This window comes from Schistocerca serialis, chromosome 2, assembly GCF_023864345.2.
Source record: "Schistocerca serialis cubense isolate TAMUIC-IGC-003099 chromosome 2, iqSchSeri2.2, whole genome shotgun sequence".
NCBI lineage: Eukaryota > Metazoa > Arthropoda > Insecta > Orthoptera > Acrididae > Schistocerca > Schistocerca serialis.
The window spans coordinates 713948572-713974118 of record NC_064639.1 but is presented as its reverse complement, the minus strand read 5'-3'; the positions used below and the strand labels follow the sequence as shown (position 1 = coordinate 713974118).

At 38.5% G+C, this 25547-nt stretch overlaps 1 protein-coding gene across 1 annotated transcript in view; it reads left to right on the top strand.

The window, feature by feature from the left end:
* The window catches only part of LOC126455676 (ATP-binding cassette sub-family C member 12-like), a 518625-nt gene that overhangs the window by 213379 nt on the left and 279699 nt on the right, over positions 1–25547 (top strand). Inside the window, exon 14 of the mRNA XM_050091443.1 lies at positions 5011–5213. Within this exon, the coding sequence (XP_049947400.1) occupies positions 5011–5213 (203 nt within the window). The remainder of the gene's footprint in view (positions 1–5010; positions 5214–25547) is intronic.

The following is a 25547-nucleotide window of genomic DNA, read 5'->3' as shown; positions in this document are numbered from 1 at the left end:
GATGGTATTCAATGTAACCACCATTCAAAACATCTGCCACCTAATTTTCCACATTAAAAGCGTCAACATTACACCAAATTTTGAACTTGAGCAAACAAATAAATGTATGCCTTCCTGTGTCATAAAATGCAAGGTCACACAGCTGAGTACTAACTGCATTACATGGCATACATCTTAAATAGACCACACAAATTCCCACAATTGGTAGTTGACAGTTGTTGTGTTTGTGCACTTTTTTATTTTACACACAGGTTCTGATGTATATTATCATCCAAACTGGGCTTCGCCAGATGATGTAAAATATTAGTAACTGAAAATTGGTTACCTTTACGATATTAATACACTGAAAATAAAACTATCTCCAATAAAATAGTTCCTCTGGATACAGTTTTCTAACATCTATTAGGTAATTTCACATTCTTGCATTTTGAGGTAGACTTCACATCTATTTCACATTTATTACAAAATGTGAGTTTTTCCAGTCCCTAGTGACGATCAGAAGCAGAAGGAACAGGAAATGTTGTCAGGTGAGTAAAGGGTTGTAAATACAAAATCAAATAGGCATGATGTAGGGGGACATCTAATAATGAATAAGGAAATATCAATGTGGATAAGCCACTATGAACAACATAGTGAATGCATTATCATAGCCAAGATAGACACAAATCTAATACCAAGCACAGTAGTACAAGCTTACCATAGATGATGATGAGACTGAAAGAATGTATGATGACATACAACAAATTATTCAAATAATTAAAGTAGAAGAAAATTTAATTGTAATGGGTGACTGGAATTTGATAGTAGGAAAAGGTAGGGAAGAAAAAGTAGTAGGAGACTCTGGACTGGGCAAAAGAAATGGAACGGTAATCTGCCTCAGAATTTTGTGCATAGCACAATTAATCATAGTTACCCATGGATTAAGAGTCATGAAAGATAATTGTATTCATGGAAGAGCCCTGAAGACACTGGAAGATTTCAGATTGATTATATAATGATAATACAGAGAGTTTGGAACCAGATTTTAAATAGTAAGACATTTGCAGGGTCAGTGGTGGGCTCTTATCACAATTTATTGTTTATGATCTGTAGATAAAATTGAAGAGATTGCAAAATGGCAGTAAATAACAGAGGTGGCTTATGGGTATGTTGAATTATCAAGAGGCTATTGAGAGTTTCAAAGGGATAGTGTTCAGTAGAAGATGAATGGGTCACTTTGATAGCTGAAATAGTGAAGGCAAAAAAGGATGAAACAGGTTAAAAGATAAGGCCTAGTAGAAACCTTTGAATGCCACAGGACATACTAAATTTACTTGATAAAGGAGCAAATATAAAAGTGCTGCAAATGAAGCAGACGAACAGCAATAGAAACATCTAAAAACTGAGGTTGACAGGTAGTGAATAATGGTTAAGCAGGGATGGCTAGAGAAAAAATGCAAGGCTATAGAAGCATGTATAAGTAGAGGAAAGATAGATGACATGTGTAGCAAATTAAAGAGACCTTTGGAGAAAAGAGAAGCAGCTGAATGTTAAGAACTCAGATGGAAATCAGTTCTAAGCAAAGAAAGTAAAAATGAAAGGAAATTGTAAAGAGACTATGCAAGGAAAATGAACCTGAAGACAGTATCATAGAAGGGCAAGTGGGAGTAGATGAAAATGAGTGGGGAGATCTGCTACTGTGAGAAAAATTAACAAGGCCCCTGGAATTGATGACACTCCCTCAGAAGTATTCATATCCTTGGCGAGAGCCAGCCATGACAACACTATCCCATCTGGCGTGCAAGATGTATGAGACTGGTAATGTACCCATAGATTTCAAGATGAATGTAATAATTCCAGTTACAAAGACAGTAGATGTGAATAGTACTGAACTATCAGCTTAATAAGTCATGGTTGCAAAATACTGACATGAATTATTTACAGAACAATGGAAAAACTTTGGAAGCTGAAGTCTTGAGAGATCATTTTGGATTCCATAAAAAATGTAAGATCACATGAGGCAATACTGATCCTATGGCTTGTCTCAGATTAAATAAAGACAAACATAGTATTTGTACACTTAGAGAAGGTTTTGACAATGTTAACTGGAATACACTCATCAACATTCTCAAGATAGCAGGGTAAAATGGAGGGAGCAGAAGACTGTTTATAACTTGTACAGAAACCAGACAGCAGCTGCAAGAGTCAGAGGACATGAAAAGGAAGCAGAAGCTGAGAAGGGAATGAGACAATGTTGCAGCCTGTCCCAGATGTTATTCAATCTGTACATTAAGGAAACAGTGGTACTGCAGTGGTCTCTCACATGGCACCATATTATGCTAGCCTATTCGTGGCCCATCTAAATGAATGCTTCCTAACCAACAGGATCTCAAACCCCTCACCTGATTCAGATTCATCGATGGCATTTGCATGATCTGGTCCAAGGGTGCAGATGCCTTGTTCCACATTCCTCCAGAACCTCTACAACTTCTTCCCCATTTGATCCACCTGTTCCTCCTCAACCCAACAAGTTGCCTTCCTTTGCTGTCAACCTCCACCTCAAAAATGGCTCCATTTGTATCTCTGTCTACATCAAACCTACTGACCACCAACAAGCAACTTCCATCTCAAAGATGGCTACACTTGTAGCTCCATCCACAAAAACCTAGCAACTTCCAGGATCACTACATTGATATATCCATCCACGTCAAACCTACCAATAGCCAACAATACCTCCACTTTGACAGCTGCCACGATTCCACATCAAGAAGCATGTTTCATAAAGCCTAGGCACCTGTGAACATCACATCTGTGGTGACATGCAATCCCTCTCAAAATCTGCCAAGGCTTCACTGAGGCCTTTTCACATACTGAAATTTTCCCCCTTCACCCTTGTCCAGAAACAGAGCACCCATGTCTTGTCTCCCAAGTCACCTATTATACCCCCCATACCTACTATCTGACCATGAAAGAGCACCCATCTCATGACTGAGAACCACAGAGGGCTGGAGCAACTGAATAACATTCCGCTCCAAAGTTTTGACTAGCTCTCATGGTGCCCTCAAATGAGAAACATCCTCTCCACTCCCCTCCTCACTGTCCCACAGTGTTGTTCTGCCACCCATCCAACTGTGCAACATACTTTTCTGTCCCTATTTTACACCTGCTCCCAGCCCCTTACCACATGGCTCATGTCCCTGCAATAGACACAGCTTCATACATCCTCCCACTATCATCTACTCCATTCCTGTCACAGGCATCTCCTACGCAATCAAAGAGAGAGCCACCTATGAAAGCAGTGATGTGATCTACAAACTTCCAACTTAGCTACAACCACTGTGCCATATTCCATGTGGGCATGGCAACTAATAAGTTGCAAAGAGACAGCTGGATCATCTGGATCACCCAGTTGCTGATCATGCCATGCAACACTATATGGTAGATCTTAGCAACTGTTTCATAGTTTGTGTGATCTAAATTCTTCCCACCAGCACCAGCTTTTCTGAGTTGCGATACATCTTTTATTCATATAATACCCGCAGCATCAGTGCTTGATAGTCCCTGTTCTACATATGCTATCCCATTCTCTGCTCTCACTCTGGTGTTGCACTTGCCTGCTATCCCACCAACACCTCAGCAGAGCTGTTTTCCCTTCTCTACTTCTCTCCTCTACACCTTCCCTCTTCCCCCATTCAGCACAACCTCCTCATGCTGCACCTGGCAACCCTATCCTGTACCTACCACCTCTTTGCACACTCCCACTGTCAGCACTGGCAACTTCCCCACCCCTACACTGTTATCCCTCCCCCTCCCTACCCTTACTTCTTTTGTGCCCCACTACACACCTCAGCCAAGACTGCTGCTCACCTCTGATGCAGTCAGGCCATATGTGAGTGAGTTGTTTTGTGTGAATGTGTGTGGATCATCTATTTCTGATGAGGAACATAGTCTGATGGCTGCCTATACACAGTATTCCTTTTCCTTTTCATTGTACCTGTCTGTGACTCATGCGATGGGCAGCGCTCTATCCTTTCCATATTGTTCTTATTCCAATTTGAGGTATTCCTTTCTACCAGAATCATTATTACAAATATTCCTCACTGTTATTAGAAAAAGAGAACACCTAAGCATACAAAGATAGGAAAGTATTTTTATGCACCCACTAATACCACAAAATGTTCCCATCTTACAATCATATAGTTTCCTGGAATGACTAGAAACTAATGATATGATATGATTTTCCTGCACGTGAAAGCTCACATTGTAGTGCAGCTATAAATAAACTCCCCGTGTCAAATCTAAAACACTAGACACTTGGTGGAAAAAATGCTGTAAATTGTGCTGTCCTTGTCCAAAAATTAATCACATGATACTTTTGTTATGCTTTCTGTTTGACACTCCTATCTTCCATTGAAAGGAATCGTGCAATGAATATGAGCACTATTTTCTATAGCTACCACACTTTAACAAATGAAATCACTGATTGAGATTGATTTGTAGTTTTGTTTTCCTCATAGTTAAAGACAACCTTTGGTAGGAACATAATATCTTACTATTCTGCATTATTATCTTACAATCTTAATTGGACATTGTGATTTACTCATTCACCATTTACACATCAAATACAAAAACAGTACAGAGTTTGTATTATTACTGTAGTTCAGTTTCAGTTTTGCTTACACATTCCATTACATTCATACAAGATCAAACATAACTATAAAAACTTCAGTTCACTCACAGCTCATACTCACAAATCAGTCCCATATATGACTGATTTGTTTGTCACAAATTGACATATTCATTATTCATTTTTTTGTTCACCTAATGATTGAAATTATTTTTTATACTACTACTGACAATATTGTTAAATATGAGAATGAATTACAATAGTTAATGGGTGCTAAAATTCATTAACTTTATCTTCTGTTTCCAAATTTTTAGTGCAAGTTTTTTTTTCCTTTTTTACTTCTGTAAAATTAATTATATTTAAGACATATTGATCTATAAGTGCGTATATTGTTCATTGTCTAGGGAAGCATTATAGGATTATGTGGTGAACCAGGGTCTGGTAAAACAGCGCTTCTTATGGCTATACTAGGACAGCTAAAGATAGCAAGTGGATCTGGACATATTACAAGAAATGGTTTTTGTGCATATGTGAAGCAAAACCCTTGGATGTGGGATGCAACTTTACGTGATAATATAGTATTCATGGAAGAATTTAAACGTGATAGGTGAGTAACATTCATGATGTTATTAGTTTATAAAGCTGCGCCCATCCCTTTATAAGTAAAACACAAATCTTGGTGAGAATTCTTTCATATCATGATGTTTACCCAAGCTGAAATTTCTTCTTCTATGAAAACTTAAAAAAGGGATTCAAAGTAGACACAGTAGAATAAAATTTCCACCACGACATATTGTTTTCTAATGAAGTACTTCTCATTGGCTATGTATCTTTCTTTCCAATAACAGGCAGATGTCTTTACATTAATTTCATACAAATGTGTATCATTTGATAGTTGCTAAAGTAACATTGTAGCATTTTCAGTTTCCATGCAGTGCCTGTAACAAAAAATTGAATACATTTGTTTTGAAATTTTCAGAACAGATTGAATGTTTGATTAGTTTTAGCAGTAGAACCACTTATTCATTATATCTTGAACCACTATCTTGACTCTGAACAACAAGACATTTTCAAGTGGAGTCATTTCAAGAAACAGTAAGTTATATTTGTCACTGCCTTGTCCTGTAATTATTTCACCCATGAAACATTAACGCTGCTTGACTGATTATCACTGCAGTTCTATTTAAATTGCAAAGAAGTTACTGGCTTTGTTATGGTTACTGGTAAGTAATCAGTAACATCACAGCATGCGACCAAGAGGTGACAGTCTGAAAGCACGAAATACAGAATTTATGACAGATATGAGAAGACATTTCAGTTAAATAATGGGTAAAAATTCCTCAATTTTAATTTTACAAGTGCAGTATGGAAGCTCTTTTTAAATGTCAGAGTAAATGTCAAGCTGTTCAATTTTTTTAAAATTTTCATAACAAGTTGGAGTCACTGTTTCTGGAAGTGCCCTTATGGTTATAATAGTGGACATTTTATGTCATTCCATCATTAAATAATAAAGGAAATCTTCCACACTAATAATTTGAATTCCATCACATGGGCGTACACTGTGGCAGCTTAAGATGATTTTTCCTGTTACACATTGTATGTAGAAATGTATGTAACACTGAAGAAACTGATGCTGATAATTTGCTGTGTATGACCAAAGAAAAAAGAACAATCACATGATTTGATTAATGTCAATGCTTGCTATATTTTGTGACTGTGATAATGAATTTATTCATGTATAAACACTGTTTTCATTCACAATTATTTGTTCACTTTTTTTATGTACAGTGGGATTCCTGATCCAAAGGTTATGGTGTAGACTGAGGCATGGGGAGGGGGGGTTGGCATCTTTAGATGCAGACAGTTCTCAGTTCACTACTTCCTTTTCCTACTGCTGCACTTTGTCTCAAATTCAGCATTATACATCATTAGTGTAGTATAATTACAGATTAGATGAAAAGCTCAAACAAAAGTGCAACATGAAATGATCTAAAAATTGTCTATAGCTGATGATGAGCCCTTAGGACCCAAAATGTCGTGTTACAAATAAAAGTGAATCTATAACCTTTGTTTACATGATATAGCATAACCATTACCCACACAAAAATGCCTTCAGTAACTGCACCTCTGCTGTATCTGGCTGAAAAGTTGGTGATGGAAACAATTTGCTAACAATTAATGCAATCCACACTGGACTTGCAGTTCACGCACTTTAATTGCACTTGAATGTTGAATTAACTATTGTTTATGGGTATATTGAGTCTCATCTACAGCAAGTACAGTACAGATAATTGGATAGCTGTGTACTATACTCAGATGATGACCTCTAATATGATTTTTCAAGTGCAGTATCCTAACACTGAAGTGACACAAAAGTTCAAATGTGGCAAACAATTATTTAACACAGTCACTGATTAAGGTTCACAGATCACTGTCCTTGAAGTCTAACAGACATCCTAGGTTGAAAACGATGTATGCAGTAAGTAGCTATTGGAAATAGTACAGTTTTCAGTTTGACTCTATTGCCATAGTGAGCATTATTGAAGCTTCCCATGATAATGGTTACACTTTCACAGTTGAATTAACTGTTTAAGACAGTCACTGAATTAATGAATAAACTTCCTGGTGCAAAATCTAGATAAACTGCTGTACATTTACCAATTTAATATGTACTAAACCATCTGCAATACACTATGCCATATATTCAGAGATAGACCCTGCTCTGTTCAGACTCACAGCAGACTGGCTTAAAATGGCTTCCAACCTATCTCTTTACAATAACTAGACATAGCTTTAGCTAATGTTGTTAACCAGATTTTTACAAGTTACAACTATGATTTATATTTCTGAATAATTGAATAGTGGAAGGATATCAATTTTAGCTAGTATGTTTAGATACAGAAATCATTTCTATTTAATTACACTGACTAGCTTGCCAAAATGTGGTGTTCTGTTTCAGTAACAGTGTTTTCACTAAGAATGCTATTTACTTCCTTCCTATTTCTTTTGTACCAATACTTTTGAAAATAGTAGAACATTGTATGTACCAATAGATTTACAAACATTTCATCTGCAGTGGAATACTGACAAACACTCAGTATCTCCATCTGAGCAGGCCTCAGAAGATCCAATGGCACCAACTGACTGCCATGTCATCCTCAGCTGATAGGCTTCACTGGATGTGGGTATGGAGGGGCATGTGATCGGCACACTGCTCTCCCAGCCATTGTCAGTTTTCATGGCCACAGCTGCTACTTCTCAGTCAAGTAGCTCCTCAATTGGCCTCACAAAAACTGAGTGTACCCTACTTGCCAACAGCACTCAGCAGACCTGGATAGTCACCCATCCAAGAGTTAGCCCAGCCTGACAGTTCTTAACTTCAGAGATCTGACAGGAACTAGTGTTACCACTACAGAAAGGCTGTTAGCCTAAACACTTAGTATGGCTTCAGGAAAAATTCATGTCCACTGAAAGTTATTGAAAATGTTGTTTTGGTAATACACAATGCCTCTGAAGCAAAATCATCTGTTAGTGCCCTACTGATTGATCTAAGCAAGTCGTTTGACTCTGTGAGTAATCAGATTCTAAATGATGAATGTAGGTGTTATGGCATTACACTTAAAGAATCATGTCTTGACAATAGGAAGCAGAAGGTACACTTCAATGGTATGAGCTCTGAACTCCTAGATGTTTCAAGAGGCATGCCTCAAGGTTCTGTACTGGGATCCTTATTGATTATAACTTATATTAATGAGCTAGCTAGGGTCATGCCTATAAATCGTTTCTGCATGCTAATGACACCATTTTCAGTGCAACTGGAAATGACATAGAGGACATAAAGGAGCAAAATGAAGCCAATCTAAGAATTTCACACAAAGTACTGACTATTAGTCCTGCAAAGCTATTTGACCTAACGTGGCTGACATACTTCACAATATTGCATAGGGGAGGTCTTTGACTATGGTCTGCGTGAAGTTCATGCAAGAATGTAGCATCACTTTGAAAATAAACCACTTGCTATGAATTATGTATGGGTTTGAGCACTTGGGAAGGACAGAAGGAGAAATTGCATTCACATATTAGGAGACTGACTTAAAAATGAACATCATTGTTATATGTGCTAAATAATGAAGGACATATCTGCAATTCTAAGCCAATAATGGTTCATCGTTGGTAATGAATAAGAATTTGGTGACATAAAGGAAAAAAAATTGAAACTTTTCAACTGTGTGAAATATGGCTAAAGCCTCTTGGAAATTGATCTTAATTGGTTACACAGTAATTTGGAGGACATAAGTTAGGAGGCTCAATGATCTGTGTAGTAAAACACAACATCTCCAGAGATGACACTGACAAGGCAAATAGCCATTACAATTTGAGGGATAGTGTCTTAAATTTTTGGAGGTAGACCTAGAAGCATCACATGTAGCCACCTCACACCCATGATGTTTCATTAAATAAAGCAGGTGTCAGTGATGGTAGAAGTAGTTTAGTATATCAAATAACTTTTCTAAAGTGACAGGATTCACCATGTTGTTAGTACTGATGGTTGATGATCATCAATCATGAAAATATTTTCTAATAGTTTACTTGGTAAGGCTGAACACATGTATTTTATGTAAGAATTCATTTCTGTCTGTGCATGTTATTGAGTAGAAATGGACACAGTTTTTCCACCAGTTGGGGCAATGTTGGCAATGGCTTACACTCGCATTGCTCATTGTGTAGGTGGTTTCTCCTTGTAGCCAGTTCTTGCCTAGGAGTTATGCCATGCTCCATGGAATAAGAATGTTCGTGACAACCAACAATTACATCATGAGATGGAAAGAAGAAGTGAGTTAGTCTGCTGTGACATGTCAGATTAGAAGTACATTGTGCATGTAAAATCATTTATTTATTGTAAGGCAGGCATGCATTGAATGAGGTGTTTCCAAGCTGTGAATGCTGGATGAATATATGCTGATTTAAGAAAACATTTTGTTCTATCAATTCATAAAATTTGGAGGATCGAGTACTTCTGTCCAATTTTTAGTACAACACCAACTGCATCGGAAACAAAGTCAGTGGAAAGAAGAGATGTGGTATAGCGGCATACTAAATTTACCAGTTTCAAGTTTACAATATCAAACGAAATTATAACAGCATCTGAACACATCCATGTGTCTATAAGATTAGCAGAACAGCTCATCTAGGCAACCACATGCAGAGCATAAACATTTATGTGCTAAATAATTGACAGTATCTAATAAACAAAGTTTTATTAACAGTCTGGAAGAAATTAATTTTTTTCATCATAACAAGTTCCATTAAACAACACAGTTGTACTTGGCAACTGTGACAACAGCAAACAAAGAATCACATGCTCAAATGATATGAGTACTGTAGTTAAATAAACTGGAAGAAGAATTCAGTAGTTGAGGAAGATTATTAAGCTACTTGACAATCATTGTGACAGATAAGATAATGGAAGTCCACAAGTGGGAAGAGCTTCAATTGAATACAGGAGAGTAGTCAATCAATCAAAAATTGAGTGTTTTAGAAAACTGCTCAAAGATATGAACTGGAAAGATGTTTATAGTGCTCATGACATGAATGAAAAATATAACACATTCATGAACAATGTCAGTACCATTTTTGAAAACTGTTTTCCTCTAAAAGTTGCTCAAATTAAACAGAAGTCTATAATAAAACCATGGATTACACAAGGAATAAAGATTTCCTGTAAGACAAAAAGGAAAATGTATCTGTCGACCAAGAATAGCTCCAATGCTGATGATTTAGCTAAATACAAGGAATACTGTAAAACATTAAAAAAAGTAATTCAGACGTCTAAACAAATGCACTACAAGAAGAAGATAGCAATGTCAGGGAACAAAATAAAAACAATATGGGATATAGGGAAAGAGCAGACTGGTAGAACCAGAAAGGAACAGGAGCAAATAGCGCTAAGGGTAGATGACACATTAGCAACTGATGGGCATTGTGTGGCAAATCTATTTAACAAGTACTTTATATCTGTTACTGATGGAATGGGACTTTCAGGATCAGTAAATAATGCCCTTGAATATCTGAAACTAGCCTTCACAAATAGCTTCAAGTACATGAATATATCACTCACTTCACCAAAAGAAATAATGTCCATAATAAAATCTTTAAAAACAAAGCATTCTAGTGGGTATGATGAAATATCAACAAAGTTAATTAAGGCATGTTCTTGTGAGTTTAGTACAATTCTAAGTTACTTGTGTAACCAGTCAATTATAACTGGGACATTTCCTGACTGGCTAAAATATGCAGATGTTAAGCCTCTATTCAAGAAAGGGGATAAAGAGATACCATCAAACTACAGACCGATTTCACTTTTGCCAGCATTTTCAAAAATTTTAGAAAAAATAATGTACAGGCAGCTGCTCAACCATCTGACCACAAATAACATATTATCAAGAACACAGTTTGGATTTCTGAAGGGTTCTGATATCAAGAAGGCTATTTCACCTACAGTGAAAATGTACTTAATTCATTAAATAACAAATTACAAGCAGCAGGTATTTTCTGTGATTTGTCAAAGGCATTTGATTGTGTGAACCACAACATCCTTTTAAGTAAATTAGAATTCTATGGTGTCACGGGCAGTGCTGCAAAACGGTTCAAGTCATACCTCACTAACAGGAAACAAAGGGTGTCAGTGCAAGGGACTAGTGAATTCAGTCATCAGTCATCATCAGAATGGAAAGAAATTACATGTGGTGTCCCACAGGGATCTATCTTAGGGCCATTGCTTTTTCTTGTGTACATTAATGATCTCTCATCAGTTACACTGCCAGAAGCAGAGTTCATTTTGTTTGCAGATGACACAAGTATTGCAATAAATAGTATGTCAAGTGTAGTTCTAGAAAAATCTGCTAATGATATTTTCATGGATATTAATAAATGGTTTAAAGCCAACTCACTGACATTAAACTTCGAAAAGACTCACTATATGCAATTCAGAACCTGTAAGAGGTTTCCACCCAGCATATGCATAAAATACGAAGAAGAGCAGATAGAAGAGGTTGACAGTCTTAAATTCCTGGAATTACAACTTGATAATAAATTTAGTTGGGAAGAGCACACCACAGAACTGCAGAAACGCCTTAACAAATCTGTATTCGCAATTTGAGTGTTAGCAGACATAGGTGACATAAAAATGAAAAAGCTTGCATACTTTGCCTACTTTCATTCCATAATGTCATATGGTATAATATTTTGGGGTAACTCTTCAAGTCAAACAAAAGTTTTCAGAGTCCAAAAGCATGTAATACGTATTATTTGTGGAGTAAATTCACGGACCTCCTGTAGAAACCTCTTCAAAGAACTGGGTATACTAACTACTGCCTCTCAGTATATTTACTCATTGATGAAATTTGTCCTAAATAATATATCTCTTTTTCCAACAAACAGCTCAGTTCATACATACAATACCAGCAACAAAAATGATCTGCACAAGGACTTAAAAGCACTTACTTTAGTTCAAAAAGGGGTCCACTAGTCAGGAACACTCATCTTCAATAATTTGCCAGTAAACATAAAAAATTTAGTTACAAATAAAGATCAGTTTAAAAGGAGCCTGAAAGACTTACTAGTGGCCAACTCCTTCTACTCCGTTGACGAATTTTTTAATAGAAACAAATGATGTATTGTATATATTCATACTATTAGTATTGTTATTTCAGAAGTTGACATGTTCCACATCCATGAGGATCTTCTCAGCACGGGTCTATGGAACGAAAACTAATCTAATCTAAGAAGTACCACAGCAATGCTCCACAGGCTACAGTGGAACCATCTACAGATCAGCAAATTCCATCAGCCGCCTTTGCAGCACGCCCACTGGCTGCAACAGAGTTCATCTGACCTGCTGATTCAACTCCCTATTGACATCTCGACATAATGAGCACCACAAGCTCTTTGATTAGCTGTATTTGATTGAAATTATTTTATTTCAATTTTATTTTTTTATGTTTGTTATTTACTGGTTGGTTATCAAGATATTATGACAGTTGGTGCTAGATGATGACTGAAAATAAGTTAGGTTTTTTGTGTTGTATGCCTGTACTTACTAAAAACATGGAGCAATACATAGAAGAGATGTGTAAAACCTTAAATGAGATTATTATAAAGTAATTAAACGATCAGAGTATAAACATTGCTAACTTAAGCACTTGATTAGATAAGAAAATTGTAGATCTAGGTTATAAAATAGATACCAATAATGTTGAGCTAAGAGCTGAATTATCTGCAAGTATCACAGTTCAATGTATTAATTGTAAACATGTAGTTTCAAACTGGCTCTGAGCACTATGGGACTTAACTTCTAAGGTCATCAGTCCCCTAGAACTTAGAATTACTTAAACCTAACTAACCTAAGGACATCACACACATCCATGCGTGAGGCAGGATTCGAACCTGCAACTGTAGCGGTCGCGCGGTTCCGGACTGTAGCGCCTAGGACTGCTCAGTCACCAGGGCCAGCCATGTAGATCACAGACAAATGTAAAATTGATTGAAACTAATGCAAACTTGGAGAGACACATTATTGAGTCTCACCAAGGAAAACAAAACATAAATAATAGGATTTCTACATTGCAAACTAAAATTAGACTCTTCATCTGAGGAGTTGCATTCAGAGGTCATAAAGCGATGTAGTTTGCTAAGGAAAAAAGTGAAAGAGCAGTTCCCACAAAATAAAAGGTGATGCAAAACAAAGTAAATATTTTACTGAACAATAGTTTACTTGCATGGATAAGCAAATCTCAGATACAAACATCAGGTTAACTGTTTTGGAGAATGTTAAGAACTCTGATGTAACCCCTTTGACTGAGTCTAGTTTAGCACTTTTGGAGGGATGTGTTAGGAAATTGATAGAGCAATAGATACATGAACAAAACAATTCAGCCACCAATACACAGTAATCCACAATTGGCCTAGAAAGAACCAAAGTGGAATTATGAAACTTTGAGAGGAATGTAAGAAAATCAAGAATGTGGAAATTTAATGAAAACAGCAAACTCTCAATGGAGCTGATTAAGGAATTAAATTTAAGGGTAGGTACTCATCTATCCAAAAGATTTTACATGTTAAAGCCTGATGCAGATGTTCATGTCACATAGTTCTTAAGAGAGTTTACAAAATCATCACCAAAATGCTGAAATTATAGTAAAGGCACTGATTTTGCTCTAAGCTATTTAGAAGGGGCTACTGCTGAATGGGTGACAGCACATTCTGAAAAATTCTGTTCCTAGATTGACTTTCAAGGATAGTTTAAGAAAAAGTACTGGTCTTCCAGGACTTGGGAGTAGTTAATACTGGAATTACTGGATCTGGAGAACTATAAAAATAATTGGGGTAATTACAAGAAGTATATCAAGAGACATCTGACCAAGTCAAAATATTTAGACAAACATGTCAAGGAGAGTCATTTAGTCAAAGTTTTGGTGAGAAGGTTACCTTACCAAGTAAAAAAACCAAGAAATGGTATAAGGACTGGATGACAGTAAATAATTTTTATTAACCTTTGTGGAAGGATTATATACATTTAGTAAAGAAAAAGTAGATTACTCACAGAGTGAGAATGATACATCAGAAAATCAGAAAGGCAATTGTTACCCTTCTGATTTCAACAAAAGAACAAGAGCATATGTAACAATGGAAGCCTAATAATGATTTTAGCAGGGTCTGCTCTCTTTGATGGCCAGACGAACTGATGACCATCAAACTCTGAGTTAATTATTACATTTCTTCCATGTTTTGTTTACTAGGTAACAGTTACTGTTCCTTTGTTCTATAAGTTTCTCATAATTTATACATACTTAGACTATCCTACAAGAAGTTAATAATTGGAGAAAATGAGCACCTTATCACTGAATATGGCTATTTAAACAAGCATTTGTCACTCTTGCAGGCATACTCAACAAATGACATGTATAAATATTGAACAATTAAATACCTCTTCAGCATCTTAATTGAATGTCTAAAGTCTTGAAGTAAATAGAAACAAATAATTTACATAGGAGCACATTGACTAATAATTATGTAGATTGTCACTGGCTTTTAGCAACACAGAGGTCAATGGGGGAATAAAAGGGTAGACACCATATGCATGAATAAAGTGGTGTGCTAACATCGAGCATACAAGAGTAGTGTACAGACCTCTCCAGCATGCAGTGCATATAATGACTAAAAATGTTTCATTAGGGACATGGAATTAAATACAAAAGAGTGTATTGGGTGGGGCAATGGGTGACCTGTGGAAGGCAGTGTATTGTTGATGCCTGCAGAGTTAGGATACCATTGATTTGTTGAGTTTTACCCCAAAGTTGTGATATAAGTTGTTCTAGTTGACTTCTGCAGTTCACTTTTAGATGCATGTAATAAATAGATGATATGATGTGGATGTCTGTGGTTTGCGAACTATTACTGAAGTGGGGAGTGATAAGCAGATAAATGTGGTATACAGAACAATGAAAGATTGCTAGTATTCTATACAAGCAACTCTTTTGGATTTATATCAATAATAAGAAGGAGCGAGCTGATGGCATAGAAATAAGTGCCATAATGCATGTTCGGTGATGTCTAATGAGGGCCTCATAAAGGAGTCTACCTTCATACATTTGTGGAAGTTTTACATGCTTTCCCTGTTAATAATATTGTGCAGGTTTATAAAAAGTTTGTATGAGGGAAATTTCCAGTTTTAGTTGGTATTGATCAAATAATATGGCTGAGCTGATATTGATTTCTAGGAGAAGTTAATTTAAAGCTAATAGAGCAAAGAATTCCATACTTACCTATCTTACTTGAAGAACATTAAATTGAGAATAGTTCTCTTATTTAAGTTTGAGGTTGGTAGATAAACCTGCCTGAGTGAATCAGACATGTCTACCAAGTAAATGAAACTATGTAAAATCAATCATGCCTAGAGCATGTGACTATTAGTTACACTCATAATTCCACTTTGTCTTGGCAAATGTGAAAGATTTTGAAGTGAGAATGTGTGGGTATCACCACTTACATGTTAGTCATGCAGTGAGGTGACTTTACTGTCACACGGATGCACTTTGTTCAGGATGTAGGCTTTGGTGACAGTGTGGTAAAGGCAACTGATAAGTGCATTCTTGCTGAAAGTGTATTTCCTTTGAACAAATGAGTAAATGAACACGTGACAAAAATGAAATCAGATCACAATGTCCATTAACCAGTGATCATGATAATTGTGTCTGCATGACAGTTCCACTTGAACACTGATTCCAGAGGGTGTACACTCCTCAGTGACAAGCCCACCATTTGATTATGTAAGCACAAGAGAACAATGGACGTGTATCCAGAACAAATGAACTTTCCTCACAATTTCAGGGTATCATGTATTTTGTGGACATGATAAATTGAAAGCAGAAAGGAATGGAGAGTGCCAAACAAATTCCCTAAGCATCTGTGGGGAGTGACCCACATGGTCAGTGGACTGAAATTATAGACTCTCAAAAAACACATCTTTACTGTATGGTAGCCCTGTTTGCACTACTGTGTGTTGCCCATGCATGCCACATGTTGCCAGAATTTTGCCTATTGGTTGGTATGCACATTGATGGATATCTGACACAGCTAACTCAGGCTGGCCATGAAGGGCTCTAGTCTGTTCCCGTATTTTTGTTCCAAAATGCGTGATTTAGGGGCTTCTGATCGGTGAAGATTATGAAGGGATGGTCTTCTTTTGATGGCCAGAAGTATTTTATTTCCTCAAACATAGCAAGCAACTCATGATCATAAGCAGTCCAGGCGCATTGCAACTCTGAAAGCTTCCACAAGAAGAAACTGAATGAATGCCAGCTGCCACCAACACAATGTTAAATTACTGCACCTATGGCTGTTTGAGTGGTGTCCATGACCACAGTCAGTTCAGCATCATGCACAGAGTGAACGAGCAGCATTGCTTCTGTGAGGCTTCATTTGGACTTAACTCCACTGCATCTGTCCAGTTAATCAGTGTCCTTTCCTTCAAGGTAGAGCCACATAGCATCACAGAAAAGGGTTCTTGTACTTTGGCAGCATTGAGCAGATGGTGCTGATAAAAATTTACCATGCCAAGATAATAAGTCTTTGTGTGTCTGTGAGGGCAGCATGAGCAGATGGTGCCAATAAAAATTTATCATGCCAAGATAATAAGCCTTTGTGTGTCTGTGAGGGCAGCATGTTCAAGCATGCCTTTACCTTGTCCAGTAGTGACATGTATCTGCTAGTGGTAATTAAATGCCCTAAAAACTCAATTTCAGTGACCCCAACTATACTTTTTGAGGGGTTAATGATGATGTTGGCCTTGCTTATGCACCAGAACATGGTTGTTAGGTGGTGGCAGTGGAATTCAGGTGACTCTGAAGAGACGAGGATGTCATTGAGGTATATGGAACACTATGGTAAATATAACTATTGCTAAATATAACTGAGCCCACCAAGGCATGGCAGGTGTGGTACCAGATATCGGGCCAGCACTATTCATGTGTTTAAGGCATGATAGTTTGTGCATGATGCCATGAATTATCTTGCTTTGGCACTAATTGCAAGGCTGAGGACCATGGGCTGCATAATGATTGAACAATTCCCTGTCACAACATGGTCTTAAACTCAGCCTTTGCTACAGTGATTTACTTGGGTATGAGTTGATGTGGATGGCACGAGGTATGTGTGCGAGGTGTAGTCATGATGTAGAGGATCGTGAAGTGTTTGACTTCCTTCAGTTCACCAGACTGGTGATTGAGCTCTGGAAATTGGTTTAGTATGACTGCATATGGTGTGGGGGGCTTCACTTTTTTACACTGGAGAAAGTGGCCAGCCATTGTTGTCCCACTATTTTCAACTTCGTTGTCAAATCAGTCAGCTGAGTGATCATAATGTTGACTAATAAATTATAGTAGCCGACAAAATCCGCATCTAGGATTGGTTCATTGATGACAGCCACAGTGAAGGCCCACACAAATGTGTGCCACAGTCCAATGGTCCAAATTTCAGTGATGAGTGCCGTACATTTTACACTATAAGAGACAGTGTCTCAGCCTTTTGGCAGTTTCTTAGCATAAATCAGGGGAAAATAGACACATCGGAGCCCATGCCAACAAGGTACTTCACACTGCCAGCCCATCCCATTACAAAGAGATGCCTGGATACTGTACTGCACCTGCATGCACCTAGGCCCAGTTGCAATTGGCATTTGCATGCAAGCTGGGAGACTGACACTTTGACACTTTGTTGCCAAATCTGGAATGATACCAGCAAAAGCCACTCAGCTGCTGCTCTGATATTGGCGGGATAGTGCCAGAATGGCTGGTACTCCACTGCCAGTTACAGGAGCTGGATCAGTGGCAGAGGGATCTGCTGCCACTACAGTGCCTGCTGACCCCTGTCTGTGAGTACACCAACCACTCAATCTGCATGCTGAGTGCTACCACTGTGTGGTCAGGTCCTGAACTAGGTGGTGCAGGTTGGCATCCATGCTGGTGACTGCAGGAGATGCATGTTGCCGGAGAGTCACATTTGCTGGCACTGCTATGACATTGTAGTCTGCCATGGCAGCGGTACTGGGCACTGTTGCCAGTGTGCCATGCACCGCATCAGCCAAGTCTGTGATGGCATCCAGGTGCATTTCTGTTTGCATGGCAATAACTGCTTGCATTTGGGCTGGGAGGCTGCACATCTAGGTAGCATGCAACATTGAGTTCGGAATCATGTTGGATTGTGCAATGCTCCACAGGCGGTGCAGGAACTGAGGTGGCTCCTGTTGCCATATTCCTCTTGGTGCAGCAGTTGATGTACTAATTGTTCCTGTGGTGATGAAAGTCACTGGATTAACTCCTCTTTTAGTCACTTATATAAAGTTTGCTTTGGCAGGGCAGTGATTATGTTCCACACTTCAGCAACATAGCCTTGATCTAATTGGCTCACGATTTGTCCAAGTTTGGCAAGGTCATAGGTGATGTTATTGCTCAGGAAAACTGCCTCCTCTTGGCTGAAACACATGATTGGGTCATGGGGCCAAAAGGTCGGCAGCCTAACCAACATCCATCCAGTGTTTGCTGCTGCTCCTGTAACATTGGGAAGTGCCAGTGTGACTGTGCCTTGTGCGTGCAAGTTTTCCTCGGCTGGTTCTGTGTAGGTGGAGACCATGCCTGGAGATAGTGTCTTCAGCTTGCTCTCTAGCCTCTGTTTTGTGCTAGCAGCTCATGTATTCTCTTTTAATTACTGTATATTGTCTTTTGCGGTTGTTCCAAAGTGATCATCTTGCTTTAGTGCCTAGTTCTCAATCGTTTGTTCACAAACAAATAACTCTTTGTATGAAAGAATGTAAGTGATAGATCACTTGCAGTTCTGTGTCATTCACACCAATGAAAGTTTGTCACCATGTACTTAGCCTAGTAATCATGTCAGGATCACCAGTGAAGCAGGAACATGTGGGTATCAATGCTTCTATGTCAGTGGTGCAGTGAGCTGATTTTACTGTCACACCGATGCACTTTTTCAGAATGTAGGCTATGGTGAGAATGTGGTAATGGAAGCTGATAAGTAGACTTTTGCCAAATTGTATTTATTCTGCACAAAAGAGTTAATGAACAAGTGACAAAAATAAAATCAGATCACAACGTCTATTAACCGGTGATTGCAATAACTGTGTTTGCATAATAGTTCCACTTGAACACCAGTCCCAGAGTGTGTACACTCCACAGCAATGAGCAAGTTGTCCAATCATATGAGCACAGGAGAACAAAAGACGCATGTCAGGAATGAATGAACTTTCCTCACGATCTTGGAGTGCCATGTATTTTGTGGACATGATGAAGTGAAAGTGAAATGAATAGAGACCGCCAAAGAAACTTCTATACACATCAGTGGGGAGCTTATGGTTAAGCTCAACACAAATGATCTGTGAACTGAAGTTATAGACTCTCAAAAAAATGCATCTGTTCTATACAGTGGCTCAGTTTGCTCTGCTGTTGCGTTTTGCCTACCTGCACCCTTGCATGCCACACATTGCCAGAATTTTGCCTATCAGTGGGTTTGCATGCCGACAGATATTTGATACAGCTAACTTGGGCCGGCCATGAGTGGCTCCAGTTCATTCACAGATGTTTGCAGCACAGCTGCCGAACCATGTCAAGAGAATTAGAAAATTATTAGTGAAGAATTCTGAGTCTGATATATTATGAAGAGACTGTTAAGCATAAATACATGAAATTGTGCATAAGACTGCACTGTAGTTCCTCCTCTAGATTGTCACACAGATGACAAAATGGTAGATATCAAAATAGATGACAGAGGGATAGAAAAACAATTAAAATTGCTCAAAAGAGGAAAGGCCGCTGGACCTGATGGGATATCAGTTCGATTTTACACAAAGGAACTTGCCCCCCTTCTTGCAGCGATGTACCCTACGTCTCTAGAAGAGCGTAGCGTTCTGAAAGATTGGAAAAGGGCACAGGTCATCCCCATTTTCAAGAAGGGACGTTGAACAGATGTGCAGAACTATAGACCTATATCTCTAATGTCGATCAATTGTAGGATTTTGGAACATGTATTATGTTAGAGTATAATGACTTTTCTTGAGACTAGAAATCTACTCTGTAGGAATCAGCGTGGGTTTCGAAAAAGGCGATTGTGTGAAACTCAGCTTGCGGTATTCGTCCACAAGACTCAGAGGGCCATAGACATGGGTTCCCAGGTAGATACCATGTTTCTTGACTTCCGCAATGCATTTGATACAGTTCCCCACAGTCATTTAATGAACAATGTAAGAGCATATGGACTATCAGATCAATTGTGTGATTGGATTGAAAAGTTATAAATGACCTTGTGGATGACATCGGAAGTCCACTGAGGCTTTTTGCGAATGATGCTGTAGTATATCGAGAGGTTGTAACAATGGAAAATTGCACTGAAATGCAGGAGGATCTACAACAAATTGATGCATGGTGCAGGGAATTGTAATTGAATCAGAATGTAGACAAGTGTAATGTGATGTAAATACATAGAAAGAAAGATCCTTTATCATTTAGCTACAATATAGCAGGTCAGCAACTGGAAGCAGTTAATTCCATAAATTATCTGGGAGTAGGCATTAGGAGTGATTTAAAATGGAATGATCATATAAAGTTGATTGTCGGTAAAGCAGATGGCAGACTGAGGTTCATTGGAAGAATCCTAAGGAAATGTAATCCAAAAACAAAGGAAGTAGGTTACAGTACATTTGTTCGCCCACTGCTTGAACATTGCTCACCAGTGTGGGATCCATACCAGATAGGGTTGATGGAAGAGATAGAGAAGATCCAACGAAAAGCAGCGCGCTTCATTACAGGATCATTTAGTAATCGCAAAAGTGTTACGGAGATGATGGATAAACTCCAGTGGAAGACTCTGCAGGAGAGACGCTCAGCAGCTTGGTACAGGCTTTTGTTGAAATTTCAAGAACATACCTTCACCGAGGAGTCAAGTAGTATATTGCTCCTTCCTACAAATATCTCATGAAGAGACCATGAGGATAAAATCAGAGAGATTAGAGCCCACACAGAGGTATACTAACAATCTTTCTTTCCACAAACAATACGAGACTGGAATAGATGGGAGAACCAATAGAGACACTCAAAGTACCCCCCGCCACACACCGCCAGGTGGCTTGCGGAGTATGGATGTAGATGTAGATGTAGATGTACTAGTAGTTTGAGTTTGTCTTCTGCTGAAAATTTAAAGGAAGAATATATGTAAAATTAACATGTTATTAGTTAATAATTCACCAAAGGTGTTTTAGCAATACTAGTATTATTTAGTTAGGTAGGATCTATTATTTGTCTAAGGCAAGAGATATGTGATGTACCAAATCATTTTGTTAAAGTGGTATGATGCACCATATTTTAGAACCGATGATGAATGATGACTGTTTATCATGGAAATACTAACCCAGTGTGGGTCATGACTTAATTACTTGGAACCAGATGCAAAGTTCAGTGGGATGCAGAATTTAAAGTCATTCGTTTCTTGGTACATGAGTGGCTCCATCAATAAAAAATTGGTGACATGATGAAGCTCCCCCCATGAACCATATACCTTGCCGTTGGTGGGGAGGCTTGCGTGCCTCAGCGATACAGATAGCCGTACCGTAGGTACAACCACAATGAAGGGGTATCTGTTGAGATGCCAGACAAACGTGTGGTTCCTGAAGAGGGGCAGCAGCCTTTTCAGTAGTTGCAAGGGCAACAGTCTGGATGATTGACTGATTTGGCCTTGTAACAATAACCAAAACGGCCTTGCTGTGCTGGTACTGCGAATGGCTGAAAGCAAGGGGAAACTACGGCCATAATTTTTCCCGAGGGCATGCAGCTTTACTGTATGATTAAATGATGATGGTGTCCTCTTGGGTAAAATATTCCGGAGGTAAAATAGTCCCCCATTCGGATCTCCGGGCGGGGACTACTCAAGAGGATGTCGTTATCAGGAGAAAGAAAACTGGCGTTCTACGGATCGGAGCATGGAATGTCAGATCCCTTAATCGGGCAGGTAGGTTGGAAAATTTAAAAAGTTAAGGTTAGATATAGTGGGAATCAGTGAAGTTCAGTGGCAGGAGGAACAAGACTTCTGGTCAGGTGACTACAGGGTTATAAACACAAAATCAAATAGGGGTAATGCAACAGTAGGTTTAATAATGAATAGGAAAATAGGAATGCGGGTAAGCTACTACAAACAGCATAGTGAACGCATTATTGTGGCCAAGATAGATACGAAGCCCACACCTACTATAGTAGTACAAGTTTATATGCCAACTAGCTCTACAGATGACGAAGAAATTGAAGAAATGTATGATGAAATAAAAGAAATTATTCAGATAGTGAAGGGAGATGAAAATTTAATAGTCATGGGTGACTGGAATTCGAGTGTAGGATAAGGGAGAGAAGGAAACGTAGTAGGTGGATATGGATTGGGGCTAAGAAATGAAAGAGGAAGCCGCCTGGTAGAATTTTCCACAGAGCACAACTTAATCATAGCTAACACTTGGTTTAAGAATCATGAAAGAAGGTTGTATACATGGAAGAATCCTGGAGATACTAAAAGGTATCAGATAGATTATATAATGGTAAGACAGAGATTTAGGAACCAGGTTTTAAATTGTAAGACATTTCCAGGGGCAGACGTGGACTCTGACCACAATCTATTTGTTATGACCTGTAGATTAAAACTGAAGAAACTGCAAAAAGGTGGGAATTTAAGGAGATGGGACCTGGATAAACTGAAAGAACCAGAGGTTGTACAGAGTTTCAGGGAGAGCATAAGGGAACAATTGACAGGAATGGGGGAAAGAAATACAGTAGAAGAAGAATGGGTAGCTTTGAGGGATGAAGTAGTGAAGGCAGCAGAGGATCAAGTAGGTAAAAAGACGAGGGCTAGTAGAAATCCTTGGGTAACAGAAGAAATATTGAATTTAATTGATGAAAGGAGAAAATATAAAAACGCAATAAATGAAGCAGGCAAAAAGGAATACAAACATCTCAAAAATGAGATCGACAGGAAGTGCAAAATGGCTAAGCAGGGATGGCTAGAGGAGAAATGTAACGATGTAGAGGCTTATCTCACTAGGGGTCAGATAGATACTGCCTACAGGAAAATTAAAGAGACCTTTGGAGATAGGAGAACCACTTGTATGAACATCAAGAGCTCAGATGGAAACCCAGTTCTAAGAAAAGAAGGGAAAGCAGAAAGATGGAAGGAGTGTATAGAGGGTCTATACAAGGCCAATGTACTTGAGGACAATATTATGGAAATGGAAGAGGATGTAGATGAAGATGAAATGGGAGATACGATATTGCATGAAGAGTTTGACAGAGCACTGAAAGACCTGAGTCGAAACAAGGCCCCCGGAGTAGACAACATTCCATTGGAACTACTGATGGCCTTGGGAGACCCAGTCCTGACAAACCTCTACTATCTGGTGGGCAAGATGTATGAAACAGGCGAAATACCCTCAGACTTCAAGAAGAATGTAATAATTCCAATCCCAAAGAAAGCAGGTGTTGACAGATGTGAAAATTAACGAACAATCAGTTTAATAAGCCACAGCTGCAAAATACTAACACGAATTCTTTATAGACGAATGGAAAAACTAGTAGAACCTACTGGACCTCAGGGAAGATCAGTTGGGATTCCGTAGAAATACTGGAACACATGAGGCAATACTGACCGTACGACTTATCTTAGAAGAAAGATTAAGGAAAGGCAAACCTACGTTTCTAGCATTTGTAGACTTAGAGAAAGTTTTTGACAATGTTGACTGGAATACTCTCTTTCAAATTCTAAAGGTGGCAGGGGTAAAATACAGGGAGCGAAAGGCTATTTACAATTTGTACAGAAACCAGATGGCAGTTATAAGAGTCGAGGGACATGAAAGGGAAGCAGTGGTTGGGAAGGGAGTAAGACAGGGTTGTAGCCCCTCCCCGATGTTATTCAATCTGTATATTGAGCAAGCAGTAAAGGAAACAAAAGAAAAATTCGGAGTAGGTATTAAAATCCACGGAGAAGAAATAAAAACTTTGAGGTTCGCCGATGACATTGTAATTCTGTCAGAGACAGCAAAGGACTTGGAAGAGCAGTTGAACGGAATGGACAGTGTCTTGAGAGGAGTATATAAGATGAACATCAACAAAAGCAAATCGAGGATAATGGAATGTAGTCGAATTAAGTCGGGTGATGCTGAGGGAATTAGATTAGGAAATGAGGCACTTAAAGTAGTAAAGGAGTTTTGCTATTTGGGGAGCAAAATAACTGATGATGGTTGAAGTAGAGAGGATATATAATGTGGACTGGCAATGGCAAGGAAAGCGTTTGTGAAGAAGAGAAATTTGTTAACATCGAGTATAGATTTAAGTGTCAGGAAGTCTTTTCTGAAAGTATTTGTATGGAGTGTAGCCATGTATGGAAGTGAAACATGGACGATAAATAGTTTAGACAAGAAGAGAATAGAAGCTTTCGAAATGTGGTGCTACAGAAGAATGCTGAAGATTAGATGGGTAGATCACATATCTAATGAGGAAGTATTGAATAAGATTGGGGAGAAGAGAAGTTTGTGGCACAACTTGACCAGAAGAAGGGATCGGTTGGTAGGACATGTTCTGAGGCATCAAGGGATCACCAATTTAGTATTGGAGGGCAACGTGGAGGGTAAAAATCGTAGAGGGAGACCAAGAGATGAATACACTAAGCAGATTCAGAAGGATGTAGGTTGCAGAAGGTACTGGGAGATGAAGAAGCTTGCACAGGATAGAGTAGCATGGAGAGCTGCATCAAACCAGTCTCAGGACTGAAGACCACAACAACAACAACATGATGAAGCTGAGATTTTTCATGTCTCTTTGGTTGGAGATAGTACAAAAGGACTTGGGTTTTAGGATAGGAAGGTTGATGTGGTGATGCTAGGGAAACGAGACTCTGGGTTGGCTGTCAAGTTTGCTTTTTATTGCATCTCTGTGTGTTTGCAAGGAACATGCAGAACTGCACAGACAACAGTTTATGATTGCAGTAAGCATAAAACATAGATGAGGCTTACTAGATTAACCAATAAATTACCAGAAAAAAGGCGATCCCAGCCTATAACTTTATTAAGATTTGGGTATACATAGTAACATATGGTACTATATACCATGAAACTTGGAAGTGCCAGATTATATTTTTCTAACTGAACTCTTCGGTTCAAGTACTCATCGCAATGAAAATGACATACAGACATAGGTACATGTAGACAAATATATGATGGAAACCAATAACTGTAGTCCAAAGACTCATACAGGCAAGTTTTGTAAGTCCTTCTTAGTGTACACACTTGAATGAAGATAATGCTCACTCACATGGGATCCACTGTAGGCTCTCAGTCATCCTTGGTTGGAAC